Source organism: Marmota marmota, unplaced genomic scaffold (genome assembly GCF_001458135.2).
Source record: "Marmota marmota marmota unplaced genomic scaffold, marMar, whole genome shotgun sequence".
NCBI lineage: Eukaryota > Metazoa > Chordata > Mammalia > Rodentia > Sciuridae > Marmota > Marmota marmota.
In genome coordinates, this window is record NW_026000229.1 from 17,813,402 (window position 1) to 17,827,119 (window position 13,718).

Below are 13,718 nucleotides of genomic sequence, written 5' to 3' on the forward strand. Positions count from 1 at the left end.
TAATGCAGGTTGCATGGCCTGGGATTTATAATCCCCACTCAGAAGTCACAAGAGCCATTTTGAATTGGGCCACATTGATCTCTTGATACATTTCAAAACAGAAATTCTGTCCACTTCTTTTTGCCTAGAGCAGGAAAACCCATGAACTGGAAAGAAATAATCTCTTGATTTTATTTGGGTAAACAAACTGTGAGATACACATGATCTCCTTTATCATGATCATGGGATGAATCCAACCAACTGAAGAGGTGAAATCAAAATCCAAAGCAAAATCAAGTGTTTACAGTAGCTGGAAATAAATGCTGCCTTTAGAAGAGTCACTCCCAGCAGAGTGGCAGCAGAGCACTTGGCAAGAGTGTGAAAGCTGAGATTCAGTTAAAGAATTGCAGCCTGCAGTGTAGCTGCCAGCAAGGTCAGGGCTACTGTAACCACAAGTCACAATGGGCCCAACAGAGACTAGTGGGAATCAGGGGTCCAGTACAATCACCCTGGATGTTGGTTGTCCTGGCGCCCACCCTGTGGCAACTCTATTGCTCATTGCAAGCCACAAAGACAAGAGATTCGGGCTGGGATTGTGGCTCAGTGGGTAGAGTGCTTGCCTAGCACATGTGAGGCACTGGGTTTGATCCTCAGTACCACATAAAAAGTAAAAAATAAAGTTATATTTAAAAAAAATACAAGAGTTTTATCTGACAGTGTCCCCAGCTGTTCAAGAAGAGGACAGAAGCCATTGCCAGGAGCTGGACGGGGGTCCTCTCAGGCTACAGGGCAGAAACCAGACTCATTTTAGGAGTGGTCCCAACTACAACCCATCCTCACACGGGTCAACTGGAAAGTTAGGAGGGTACACTGTGAACCTGCATAAGTGATCCATGTCCTCCTCTTTTCTGACAGGGAAAATATATGGGGGATTAAGGTGGGTACTTGCTTCCCCTGAAAAGGATAAAGCAGGAAAACATTCATGGAAATCCAGCTCAGTTAATATGTGAGGGCCTGCTCTGTGCCAGGCCTCATAGGAAATGCAGGTATGAATGAGACACAGCCCTTGCTTCTAAGGAGAGTGTGGGAGAGGGAGGACACACGTATCTAGATCTTCTTCATAAGTACTGTGCAGGACAAAGAAGCTGCGACCCAAGCAAGGCGACTCTGTTTCTAAGTCAAAGTCTAACTTTGGACGAATCATTTTATCTTAAATTTCCATCTATAAAATGTGGCAATTCTTATCTTCCTTATTCCACAGTTAGAGAGTTAAAAGGATGAAATAGAACAACAACAATAATAAGGACAGCGATGATGAGGGAAAACAGCAGGAAGAAGCATAGAAAAGGCTCTTTAGAAGTGGTGCTCTAAGCCCTTGACAGGTGCCTGAGGATGTGCTTGCCTGTGGATAGCAGCCAGGACAGAAGCAGGTTCCTAATGCAGATGCTGTCCCCTCCCCAGCCAGCCCCAGGAGCTCCAGTGCCCTGCGCCCTCATTCCCAAAGCTGCACAGGTGCTGCCTTGGCCTGAGCAACCCTCTCAACTTGTTCTGACTCGCCTGGTGCAGAGGGTGAGGGTGCTTGGCTCTGATATTCTTGATAAACTTCAGAGCTTCTAGAACACATCGTCCAACCCTCCCATTTGTGACAAGGGCAGGGGAGGCTGCAGCAGGGAACACGACCTGCTCGCGGCTGCTCACCCAGGTGTGGGACAGCCAGTGCTGCAGGCTGCTTCTTTGGACACTCCAGGTCCAATATCGCATTGCTTCTCTTTCCAAGGAAACTTTTGTCTGGACACTGTTCTTTTTAAATCCTTAGTCTTTTCTACTCCTAAATACCTCATTTAGTCCTAACTTCTTATAAATGTAGGGCACGATTAAGAAAGATTCCTCCTTATAAGCGTTTCCCAAGCTCTGTGATTGGGAGAAATGATAACTGCTCATCGGGCATGTGGTCCTGCTCACGACCTGGGTTTACAGAGAAGGAAATAAGCTGTCCTTGTTTTCCAGAAGCTCTTGTTTAGTTAGCACTAAAATGCCCTCTTGATGAAAACCTTGGACTTCCCACTCTGGGAAAAGAAAGTCCTAACCCAGTTCTCTTCAGTCAAGTGTACAAGAAAAAGTCATCTCAGTGCTACATTTCTGTACTTCCTGAGTTTTCCCATTCATGCCTAGTTGGCAGCTTTTCTCTCCCTGGCTGTAGGCCCAGGCAGTGCTGTGAGCACAGGAAGGCTGATGGCCTCTCTTGGGAAGTCCTGCCATCCTGTGTCCTCTCCTGATGTTGGAGTTAGCATGATACCTCATGATGACTTCGCTCTTATGCCACTGAAGAGTTCAGTTTTGCTCCTAGCTGAGGAACTACATTGCTCTACTTCCCCCCTGGGGTGAACACTTGGTATCCTCCAGCTTCTTTCTCACCCAGTTGTTCTGTGGTTGTAGTTGAGTTACCGAGTCTGGGGTTTTGAGATCTTGAAATGAAGAACACATGAATGGATAGTGGCACACACAAAAGAGAAAACTGTTGTTTGGTTTCCTGTTGAAGTGTGTTATTCTCTATGGAAGTGTGTTCCTTCCCCCTAACCTAGTTCATACCCTTTCCTGTGCCCGCATTCTGATGAATGGACCCCAGATGGCTTCATTCCCAGATCTGAGAAAACCCAACAGGCACCATGGATTCTACCCTAACGAGCCATGACACGCCAATTATTTGCTTTCCTGGAGAAATCTCAGCTTGAAAATCTGTTTAATTACCATGGGAGATAATCTTTTAAACACAGATTTACATTCTTTAAAGATTTTCCCTGTGGGAGTAGGATAGTTTATCTAAACATGGAATGTTTATTTTCATTTCCAGAGAAGTGACTACTATCTGGTAGTTAGCAAGAAGCTTGAGCCCTGGAGGATTTTTGTGTTAAGTCTGTTCCTCATCACTGATAATTTGTCAATTATATTGTAATAATTAGTTTGTAGTATTGTCATGCTACTCTGAAGGAAACCCTGCACTTGGCTCCATGGTTCCAGGCCTGTACTTGACATTTTTCAAGCATCCCTGTCAGGTTGGACTCTGCACTCTAAATGGGGTATCAAGAATCAGTGTCTTCAAGGATTTCCTATGAGGAAGGTCACACCTGTAAATCCACATCCTACCTGGACCTGTGGTCAAATACCATTTTTTCCCAAACCTGGCACAGCTCAACAGCTTCACTAAGTTTTTCCCCATTACAATGCCAGCTTGGATGAGCAGGGCTGCTCTGACGTTCAACCTGATGGCTCCAAGACCCAGAGCAGTTCCTGGCTCATAATAAATTCTCAATAAGCAGATGGTAAATTCCCGAATGCCAACAGTCTTCATGTGGAGAGAATGTGTATTGTGTCAACACAGGAACTATGTGCAAAATAAAACTGAGTTGGGGAAGCCCGAGACTCTGACATGGGCTGCTCTAGTTCTTCATTCCTCACATCACTTTTTTTTTTTTTTTAAACATGGTACTGGGGATCAAACCCAGGGCCTTGTACATGATAAGCAAGCACTTTATCACAAAGCAACATCTCCAGCCTCATTCCCCATTTCATTTTAATGGCAGGTGGTCTTGAGATGTTTGCTGTATCTGATTCTGTAGGCTGAGATCTCTGGGTTTTAAACAGCTTAGCTTTGGGGATCAAGAAAAGAGCCTGGAGTAATTGTGTTGAACATGGGGTAAGAAGAAGAAGAAAAATGCTTTGTGGAAAACTAAATCTTGGAGTTGAATCTCTCCTTACAGGTCCTAATGGGGAGAAGAGCTGGTCCAAGAAGTACCCATTATGTGGGGGCCTGCTGCAGTCCCCAATCGACCTGCATGGTGACATCCTCCAGTATGATGCCAGCCTTGTGCCTCTAGAGTTCCAAGGTTACAATGTGTCTGCCAATGAGCAGTTGAACCTGACCAATGATGGCCACTCAGGTGAGTGAGAGACCTTGGAGACCTGAAGGGATAGGTCTGAGCTTCCCTTGGCTCCTTGGCCTGCCCTTTTCCACCTGGCATGGAGGGACTCCACAGAGACATCCAGGAGATGGGACCTGGTAGGGGAGCCTTTGAGGTCTGCCTGGCCCACTCTCTCCAGGGGATGCTGGATTCAGGTGATTCTGACAAAAGAAGCACTTCTCTCAGGATGGGGGAGGAGACAGGCCTGAGCTTCTGGGTCCACTGGGTGTGTAGCAGGAGTGAATTTGTGGCCATTACGAACTCCTCAAGGGACATACAGTTCTATTGTAGGGGTGGGCATCCAGGCTTTAGAGTCAGACACACCTGAATTTGAACCCTGGCTTGACTATTTTTGAGCCATCAGATTCTGGGTAAGACTTAAACTTCCATGAGTTTTCATCTGGAAAATGGACATATTGATGAGTACTGAGAAGACTAGAGATTAGGTGTGTCAAGGTCTGGCATATAATAAATGCTTCACAAATAGAAATTATTGTTGTTATATAAATCTAAAGCCTGGAAGGTGCTTCACTAAACGTTCTATCTTCATAGCCAGATGTTGATATATAAAGAAACATCCATTACCGATCTAGAGTTAGTGCTTCCAGAATCACTTTCCAAGAGGAACCCTGAAGGTGCTGGAGTTGCTTTAGGGAATGGGGTGTTCTTGGGGAGGAGGCCAGTTTTCTGACCTGCAGGCTGCATCTCTCTAGTCTGCACCTTGCTGCAGCCACCCACTCCATCCAGACCTGGGGCGGGGTCACCTATCTGACTGCTCTCTGGTGCTGGGTAGGGCTCTGAAGGCTGCCCCTCCTTTCCCCAGTGAGACTGATCCTGCGCTCAGACATGCACATCCAGGGCCTCCATTCCCACCGATACAGTGCCACCCAGCTGCACCTGCACTGGGGGAACCGCAATGACCCCCGTGGCTCTGAGCACACCATCAGTGGGAAGCCCTTTGCTGCTGAGGTGAGTGAATGACCAGTATGGAAGAGGCTGCCTGGTGGTGGGCGGGCTGGTCAGGTAGGTAAGTCAGGGGATGGGCAGCAGTCAGCGCCTGTGAGCAGCACTGGAAGGTACAACTGCTCCAGCCATGCTATAGTTATTCTGTTGGTATCCTGGTTCTCCTCCTGTGAACAAGCTGAGTTTGTCTCTCTTTTCCTTAGTGATCTTGCTGAGAAGGCCGGGCTTCCAAGATGGCACAGAGGGACATACTCCTTTTCTAAATGCCTTCCTCCTTTCTGTGCAGACGAAGAGCTCATCAGCTTGCCTGGCTGATGCATCCTGCTGCTAAATCATACTGGTGCATTCCTCCTCCAAACTTCACAGTCTTCTCCACATGTCAGGCTGTTTTGAAATGTCCTCCCTATCTCATTCTTTCTCTCTCTGAACATGGATTATGCTTGAGAACATGGGGACAGGTCCAGGGCCACTCTTCTGCTTGGCTACAAATCAAGGGATGATTGACACTGTAATATAGAACATCATAGCAATCAGAGATTCACAGAGGCTTATTTGGGATATCAGCATTTTGTTATGTCACCCTGAGATGCTAAGCCAAAAATGTCAAAGGAAAATGAGAAATAGCAGTTTTCCTGTATCACAAGTGTGCAATGGGGTGAGAAAGGGAGGGGCACTGAGCTGCTCCATTTCAGAGCTCCTGAAGCACTAAGCTGGAGCTGGGGCTCCAAGTGTTTACAGAGAATTAAATACAAGGAGATCAATGCTCCTGATCAGCCAGCGGAGCTCTTGGTAAATAACAGCAAGACCCTTCTCCTCTGCTGAACTGCTTAATGTCTCGGGCTAATTATAAGTCTGATTACAAGCATGGAGGGGATGTGATTCTGGTTGATCAGATGGCACTACTGGAGGTTCACATATTTCAGCACAGGCCCTTCCCTGAAGCTCAAGAACTGCAATTTCTTCCAGGCTAATTGCAAGGTTGAGGCTTCTACTTCCCCCATGGGGAATAAAGAAGGAGTTAGGGTGCAGGTTGTGAGGGTTTGTGCATTTAGAAATATTTCTTGTTCTTGTATTTTTTGCTATTAAGCCATACCATCAGACCAAGAGCCTGGTGAAGATGAGCCATAGATGCCAATACTAGAGAAAAGACATCAGGGTGATCTTAAATGGCTGATTCTCTAGGAGAATCTTTGAAAGCAGTGGTTCTTCTAGATGGAGACTATAAAAGGAGATTCTCAAACCCCTCAGCAGGAAAGTCCATTGGGCCTGGATTAGTGTTCGCTTCCTTCTGATTTAATCTGAACACATTTAGAAAAGTGCTCAGAGTCCAAGCTCAAAGGTAATTTGTAAAAGAAATAAAGACCCAGGGCTGGGGTTGTGGCTCAGTGGTAGAGCACTTGCCTAGCATGTGTGAGGCCTTTGGTTCCATCCTCAGCACCACATAAAAATAAATAAGTAAAATAAACATATTATTTTTATATATATATATATATATAATTTTTTTTTTAAAGAAAGACCCAGGTTGTTGGGGATTTAGCCACATAGAATTCCACTGTGTTTCTCAAGGCCATGCCAGGCCAACATGGCATGTGGGAAAGATGGTGAAGCAGGGAACCCCCAAGAAATCCTAAACAGGGAACTCAAAGAAGAATTGATACAGTTTTTTAAGATGAGAAAGGACCACTTAAAAAGTTCCAAATGGAGGCTGTGGATGTGGCTCAGTGGAAGAGTGCTTACCTTGTCCGTGTAAGGCCCTGAGTTCAATCCCTAGCACCACAACAAACAAACAAACAAAACCAAAAAATCAAAACAGCAATAAAGACAAAAAAATATTCTGAATGGGGGACTTTAAGCTGTATTCAATAAAATGTGCTTGAATTCTGTTTCTAAACACATACAATGGAAAATGAGATGAATGAAAAGAAAAAGAGATGAAAATCTAAATGTGTCATAGTCTCAAGGACAAAGATCAATAAAAATACATGTGCTGTGTATGCAGGACTATTTACTAGTAACAGTTTTTTGAAGCCCAGGTGACCACACCTTAAGGATTAAAAGTCAACCTAAACATTGTCAGAATTTGTCACAGCAGTGATCTTTTTTTTTAATTAAAATTTTTTTTATTAGAGCATCATAATTATACATAGTAATTGGGTTAATTTTAACAATGCCTAGGGCCTCACACATGCCTAGGCAAGCATTGTACTACTGAGCTACATCCCCAGCTTAGACTTAGACTTTTTAAACCCATGACTTCTCAAAAACTTACCTTTTGTATACCTTAATAATAAAAAGTAATTTCTGCTCTGGAAAAAAAAAATGAGTTTAGAATTTTACTTTGTGAAGATAGATGTCTATGTATATGGAGTAACTTTGCTTCGTGGCCTCTTAAAATGTGGCTGATAAAAACCTTTATAAATGCCATGCTATGATTTTATCCACCCAACGGATAAATCTGCATGTCCTGTGCTGAATCAATTATGATTAAATTACAGCTAGAGGTTTTCCTGCTCCATCTCATTGCTTCTAGATAAGTGCAGAGAGGCCAGGGCTGAGGCTAGGCAAGCCATAGACTCCAGAATAAGTAGGAAAAATCAGAAGGGGAAGAGATTCAAGCGCTCAGGTTTCTTTATGGCCAATATAAAAACCCATTCATTTATTCATTTATGTCTATTGCACATCTGGTACTTTCCTGGTGCCTTCTCAGATACCAGGGGTCCAATGAGTGAGTAAGAAATAGTCTGCCCTAGTGGGAACTGAAGTTTGGAGAGGACTGAGGGAAAAGGGAAAAGTGGGGATACCAAGAAGGGAGGGTTGGTTGGGGGAGGGGAGGGACAGGTATCTATCCTCCCAGTTGACTTCTTGTCTCCAGTAGAAGGGAAAGCTTCCTCTGAGAGCCACTCATCCCCTGACAGGCAGCTTCTCTCCCACTGCAGCTGCACATTGTCCATTATAACTCAGACCTGTACCCCAACGTCAGCTCTGCCAGTGACAAGTCAGAAGGCCTCGCTGTCCTAGCTGTCCTCATTGAGGTAAGAAATGTTTAAAAGGTTTTCATGAAAATTGTAGCGAGGACAAGTTTGAGATTTGACGTTTTGTTCTGTGTACACCTGAGGTAATAAGCTGATCCCTTATGCTCCCCCATGTTACCTCCAGAGCATGAATAGTCCCTTTGAGTTCTTTCTTGGCCTAGAGGCAGCCCTTTCTGTGGTTGGAGAGGGGAAATGGACATGTCTTTTGTGACACTGGAAAAATAAGGCCCAGTCTCCAGCCTTGTTGCATGAGGCATGTAATTTGCTCAGCAAGGGAGAATCTGTGGGGAAGAGGGTCACTACGCTGCCCTGTCAGATGCTGAGCCCCTGATTTGTCCTCCAGTATCCAAACTCCATGCTATCTATATATGGACCCCAGAGTGAATTCTTTACTCAGAAAATGGGATCGTCTTCTGATTAGCTTGCGTATTCCCTAATGAGGCAGTATTACCTCAGTTCCCAACGTGCTTACTTCTCTGACTTGGTTTTTGTGAACCCAGAACTCCCTTAAGTTCTGGGTTAGATGGACATGCTAGTTGTGGCCTCCAGGCTCATGTACAGATAATTGGATACCATGTACAGACACTCTGTACCCCATGCCATGGGACACTCAAGCCTGATGCCTTCAGTTGTAAATAGGAAATCCTTTGATATGACATGGCAGGACCATTACACTAACTCCCAACAGCCTCTGAACCATCCTAACTATCCTAGTAGGATGGATTCTCAGAGATGACCAGAGGGCAGGTGGCTACATACCATCAGCTCAGCCCTTCTGATAGCAATTGTCAATCCAGACTTAGCCTGTAGTATTCTGTCCTAGCAAAACCTGCATGGTCTCTGTTGCAGATGGGCTCCTTCAATCCATCATATGACAAGATCTTCAGTCACCTTCAACATGTAAGGTACAAAGGTAAGGGGCCCTTGGATTCTTATCCCCTTTCTGCTCGAGAAGGATATAGTCACACTGTTTAAGAAAAACAATGGAAAGGGAGGGTCCCTTCTGTGTTTACCAGGGTAAGGGCTGCAGGTTGTTTAAAAGTGTATGACAAGGCTTTTGGGTTGGATGTCCCAGAAAGGGGTGAGTTCATATTTCTAGGTGAAGTCACTCTGCTTAGCTGCATCTCTGCTGTGGGGAGTGAGGCTGACACTGTCTCCCCAACATGTCTCTCCAGGCCAACAAGTGCTCATCCCAGGTTTCAACATTGAAGAACTGCTTCCTGAGAGGCCTGCCGAGTACTACCGCTATGAAGGGTCCCTGACCACACCTCCTTGCCACCCCACTGTGCTCTGGACGGTTTTCCGAAATCCTGTGCAAATTTCCCAGGAGCAGGTAACTGCCTGAGCCAGAGTCCCCATGGTACCTTGGTCCCCACCACAAACCATATCACAATCAATGACTCTATTTCCTTGTTTAAGAGTTTCACTGGCAGCTATTCAAAACCTCTCCAAATATCACCGGTGCCTGAAAACACTGCAGAAATTATAGGCTGAGCTTCAGAGAGATGCTACAAAGTCAAGCTAGGAAAATGAATGCTTGCCTCCACAGTTCTTTAAAAAAAGAGCTGAAAGACTGCATTTGTTGATATATTCCTTAGCAGCTGGGTGGTATTCACTTCCCAGGTCAGGGAGGAGCCTGGTTCTTTTAGAAGGCAAAATAGAGATGGCATCAAGTTAAATCATTTCACAAAATGGGTGTGCGATTGTAGTAATGAGTGAGGGTTGCTGCCCTCAAGAAGCTCAGTCTACTGCAAAGTGGGGTACAAAGTCCTTAGCAACCGTCTCTAAGCCTTTCATGTTATAGTGATAGAAATGAAGGTTAGAAGCTTGCTGGATCATCCACTGGTTAATGACAAAGCCGAGCTCCAAAGTCAGGTCTTCTGGGTTTAAAGTTATAGCTCATCCCTCTCTGCCACAACTTAAAAGCATGAAAAAGAAAATTGGCTCCCCCAGGAGCTGGAGCTACACACCTGCTCACCGCCACCTCAGCTTCATGGTCCCGTACAGCCCTCATTGTTGCTCCTAATCTTCACTACCAGCTTCTGAGCTAAGAACCTAGATAAATTGGCAGCAGGTAGGCGGATGGGAGCGAGGATGGTGAATCAGGAGGTGAAATTGTGGGGAAGCAGCAGCATGCTAACCCAAAAACTACCTTGGAAATTGATTATATAATCTCTGTGGGTATGTGAAAATGCCAGGAAGTCAGTTGTCAGATGACCTAGGAACCTCTTAGCTCTCTCCTTTTATTCTTCTGTGACTACTGGAACAAGCTCCAGGCCCCTTTGCTTTAAGAGCTGGGGTTTTGGCACACACCTGTAATTTCAGCGACACAGGAGGCTGAGGCAGGAGGATTACAAGTTCAAAGCCAGCCTCAGCAACTTAGTGAGGCCCTAAACAACTTAGTGAGACCCTGTCTCAAAACAAAACTCAAAAAAGAGCTGGAGATGTGGCTCAGTGGTTAAGCACCCCTGAATTAAAAAAAAAAAAAGAGTTGGGTTTCAGTTTGAGGGGAAGGGAGCCTCCGTGAGAAGCTAAGGAGCCCTCTGTCTCTCCAGCTTTCCCTCTGTGGGGACAGATTCTGGGTGTAACCAGGGCCCAGCAGCATGGCCCTTCCCTGGAGTCTCTGCAGCTGGAAAACGCCAGCACTGACCAGTATCCAGTTAACAAGACTCCTGTGGAAGCAGGAAGAAACAGTTCTCTGGCTTCCGCATTGCTTTCTAATGCCTCCTATTAAGCATCCCATGGGCTGGTTCCAGAGGCTTCTCCCAGGGGCTCTCTTCAGGGAGGCCAGACCAGGGAATATCACTCTGCCCATGGGTGTGTTTCTGCTCTTTCCCTCAGCTGCTGGCTTTGGAGACAGCTTTGTATTTCACACAACTGGATGACCCTTCACCAAGAGAAATGATCAACAACTTCCGTCGGGTCCAGAAGTTCGATGAGAGACTGGTATACATCTCCTTTCGACAAGGTGAAGGAAGCAGTGTGTGTCTGGTGATAGAGCTCTGTTTCACACCAAGTTTGTCTCTGGCACTGATGCCCTTAGGAGATTGGCTAAGAGCACTCTGGCTGCCACAGAAACTGGGGTAATAGCTCCTTGAGGTGTTGCGGGTTACTAGTTACTGACCTAGGCCAGGATCTCCAGACACATCAATCAGGTCCCTTGCTAAGTCTGGAGGTCTCCCACAGTGGGGAAAGAGAGGTTCTTGGAGACATCTCTGTTCTGAAGAATGATCCCTGCTCTTAAGACTTACAATAGGACCTTTTTTACAGATGAGACTTGTAACTTCTCTTCCTAGGCCTTCTTGGCAGCAAGGGCTGCATCCATCCTGCCCTAAGCCTAGCCAGGTGATTCCAGCACTACCAATGTCCAACAGCACTCTTTTGTAATATTGTGAGCATAACCATTTCCACGGCCACGAGCAGCTCAAGGCCTAGTGTAGCAGGGCCCACTGGGCATCAAAGCATCCTCCCCACTCAGCCTGTTTGTCTAATCTCCTTGGAGCTTACATAAGCACAGGTATATATGTTCCAAACTGAATGAAGCTTAATAGTGTGGTTTATTCCTAAGGCAAATGGGGCTCACTCTTTCTTCTAAATCTGTAACTTCCAGGTCAGCTCAGAGCTTCCTTCAACACTGCTGGAGGTTAGGGAAGGTGATAAAGGAGCAGTAATCTCTTCTGGATACAGCATTCTCTTTTCCCATTCTTCTAAGTGGAATATATAGTATTTAAGCAAACAGGGCTGCTTCCCAAGGAGGAATAAAGAGGCAGTCCCTAAGGAGTTCATTTTCTCACTCTTGATTCTTGAGCTTCTCCCAGTGTGGAAATCCTTTGAGTGGTCAGAATCATGGAAGGTCTGTGGACATTCCACTTCATCTTTTATGTCACTCATGGACTGAGTATTCATATTTAAAGATGACCCCATTAACTCACTTGCCAGAGAATCCATGCCCCTCATCTCTCCTGTGCACTTTTTTTTTGTTCCTTTCTTATGATGTGAGAACTATTGCCTCCTCAACATAGTTGTGTAGATGAAGATTGTGTTCAAGGTCCTTGTCAGAAAGCTTTAGAAAGATTCTCTTCTGAATTACCCACTCATATAGTCAGAATGATGACCTCTATTAGTTTCATAATTAAGAACTGCCCAAAGATTCGCATTCTGTGTTCTGCTCTTCAGATACTACTAGTTAACTCCACTTTCCTCTTTTCTTTGGTTTCTCAGTCTGCAAACTGAATCTGTGAACAATGGACCCTTGCTAAAAATTGAGAACCTATAATATGATAACTATCAACTTCTTTTTCTAGGAAATGACCCCAATTTCCAGGATGCTTTCCTTTGTAATCTATTCTGGATACAGCATTCTTTTTTCCCATTCTTCTAAGTGGAATATATAGTATTTAAGGTTTAAAAGTACTCCAACTCTTAAATAAATTTTAAAAAAACATAAAATTCTACTGGAGATAAGGGACTTTGCTGACATTGATTCAAGAATTCTACTCTCAGTTATGTTTTCCAAAATAGTCTATACACATCGCTGGGAATGAGGTAATAAATACTTTCCCTATAGTCAGGGGGGCTTGGTCCAAAGCCTCATCTTGTTTTCTGCCCCATGTATGATGTAGACAAATCATATCTCTTTTTCAGCCTTGGTTTCCTCAGTCACATAAGATGAAGTGATCTTTTCAGTTCTAATATGTTATGATTCTAAAAATGGACACTAACAACTGCCAATCCTAACTTTATGTTGCAGGGACAGAGTTTGAGGGCAATTACAGAGGATCGGAAGAAACCGTGCAGGAATTTGATTATGACATCTAAAAGTAACCCCCACTTGTAACAATGGACTGTGGCATTGGGAATAATTAGCCATCTTCTTAGACTGGCTCAGGTCTAAGCAGCTGCTTGTAGACTGGGCAGTGCAGGCAGGTCTGTAGCAGAGCGCTTCTGTAGTTCTCTAAGTCTAGTTGGGGTGGTTTGACAGGGCTCTAAGCAGAAGCTTGCAAACCAACTCCTAGCTTAGGACATCAAGATCAAAGCTCCAATACAGCTTTGCCACTGACCCTCTTGCATGGCTTGACCAGAAATGTTGCTTCCATAGCCAATCCTGGGCTTAGCCTTCTCCTTAGAATGAGAATCCATGGCAGTCCAAGGCAAACCTGTTCATCTGGAGGCTGATTATAGAAACTTGGCCTGAGTTCTCCTCTCCCTCTTACTTCCCAAAGCACTGATAGCAAACAGGGCTGCTTCCCAAGGAAGAATAAAGAGGCAGTCCCCAAGGAGTGAAGATCCAAACTTTATCTGCCCAGGGGTGCATGCATTCTCGAGGGCCTCTCATGCAACTTGGAGCAAGTCTCAGACTGATATTTGCTCTTTCAGGTTTATAGTGTAGTCTGTTTGTCAAAACGAACCTTGAGCAATTTGGACTTATTTGCAGACTTTTAAACCACTGAGGCAAGTTTATAATGAAGAGTCTGCTTTATCAGGGTCTTCTCTGGAAGTTAACAAGAGTTATGGGGTCAGAAAATTCTTCCAGGAGAAAAGTAGTATAGAGGAAAACCCTAGGAGAGAAGGTGCAGAGAACTGGGCAGGATAGAACGCGGGGGGAGGGAAATCTGGGGTTTAACAAATGGAGATACTTGTGACTGAATCATTTAACTTGACCCTGCTGTTTTCCTAGATTGTGCTCAGGAAAGGAGTGCAGGACCTGCTGTCCATCTCTAAGGAGTTTATAGTCTAGCCATACCTTAGCCTAGGGTTTTTCAACCTTGGCACTATTGACATTTTA

The 13,718-nt window shown here is 45.0% G+C and overlaps 2 protein-coding genes across 9 annotated transcripts in view; one reads left to right on the forward strand and one right to left on the reverse strand.

Annotated features, from left to right (window-relative positions):
* The window catches only part of Ca12 (carbonic anhydrase 12), a 56,919-nt gene that overhangs the window by 32,141 nt on the left and 11,060 nt on the right, over positions 1–13,718 (forward strand). For all 8 annotated transcript variants that reach the window (XM_048793694.1, XM_048793693.1, XM_048793692.1 and 5 more), the window contains exons 3-8: positions 3,738–3,917; positions 4,762–4,907; positions 7,838–7,933; positions 8,783–8,846; positions 9,109–9,266; positions 10,775–10,901. In XM_048793694.1, the coding sequence (XP_048649651.1) occupies positions 3,738–3,917; positions 4,762–4,907; positions 7,838–7,933; positions 8,783–8,846; positions 9,109–9,266; positions 10,775–10,901 (771 nt within the window). The remainder of the gene's footprint in view (positions 1–3,737; positions 3,918–4,761; positions 4,908–7,837; positions 7,934–8,782; positions 8,847–9,108; positions 9,267–10,774; positions 10,902–13,718) is intronic.
* Positions 2,703–13,718, reverse strand: part of Aph1b (aph-1 homolog B, gamma-secretase subunit) — a 57,619-nt gene continuing 46,603 nt past the window's right edge. Inside the window, exon 6 of the mRNA XM_048793696.1 lies at positions 2,703–5,407. Within this exon, the coding sequence (XP_048649653.1) occupies positions 5,384–5,407 (24 nt within the window). The 3' untranslated portion in view covers positions 2,703–5,383. The remainder of the gene's footprint in view (positions 5,408–13,718) is intronic.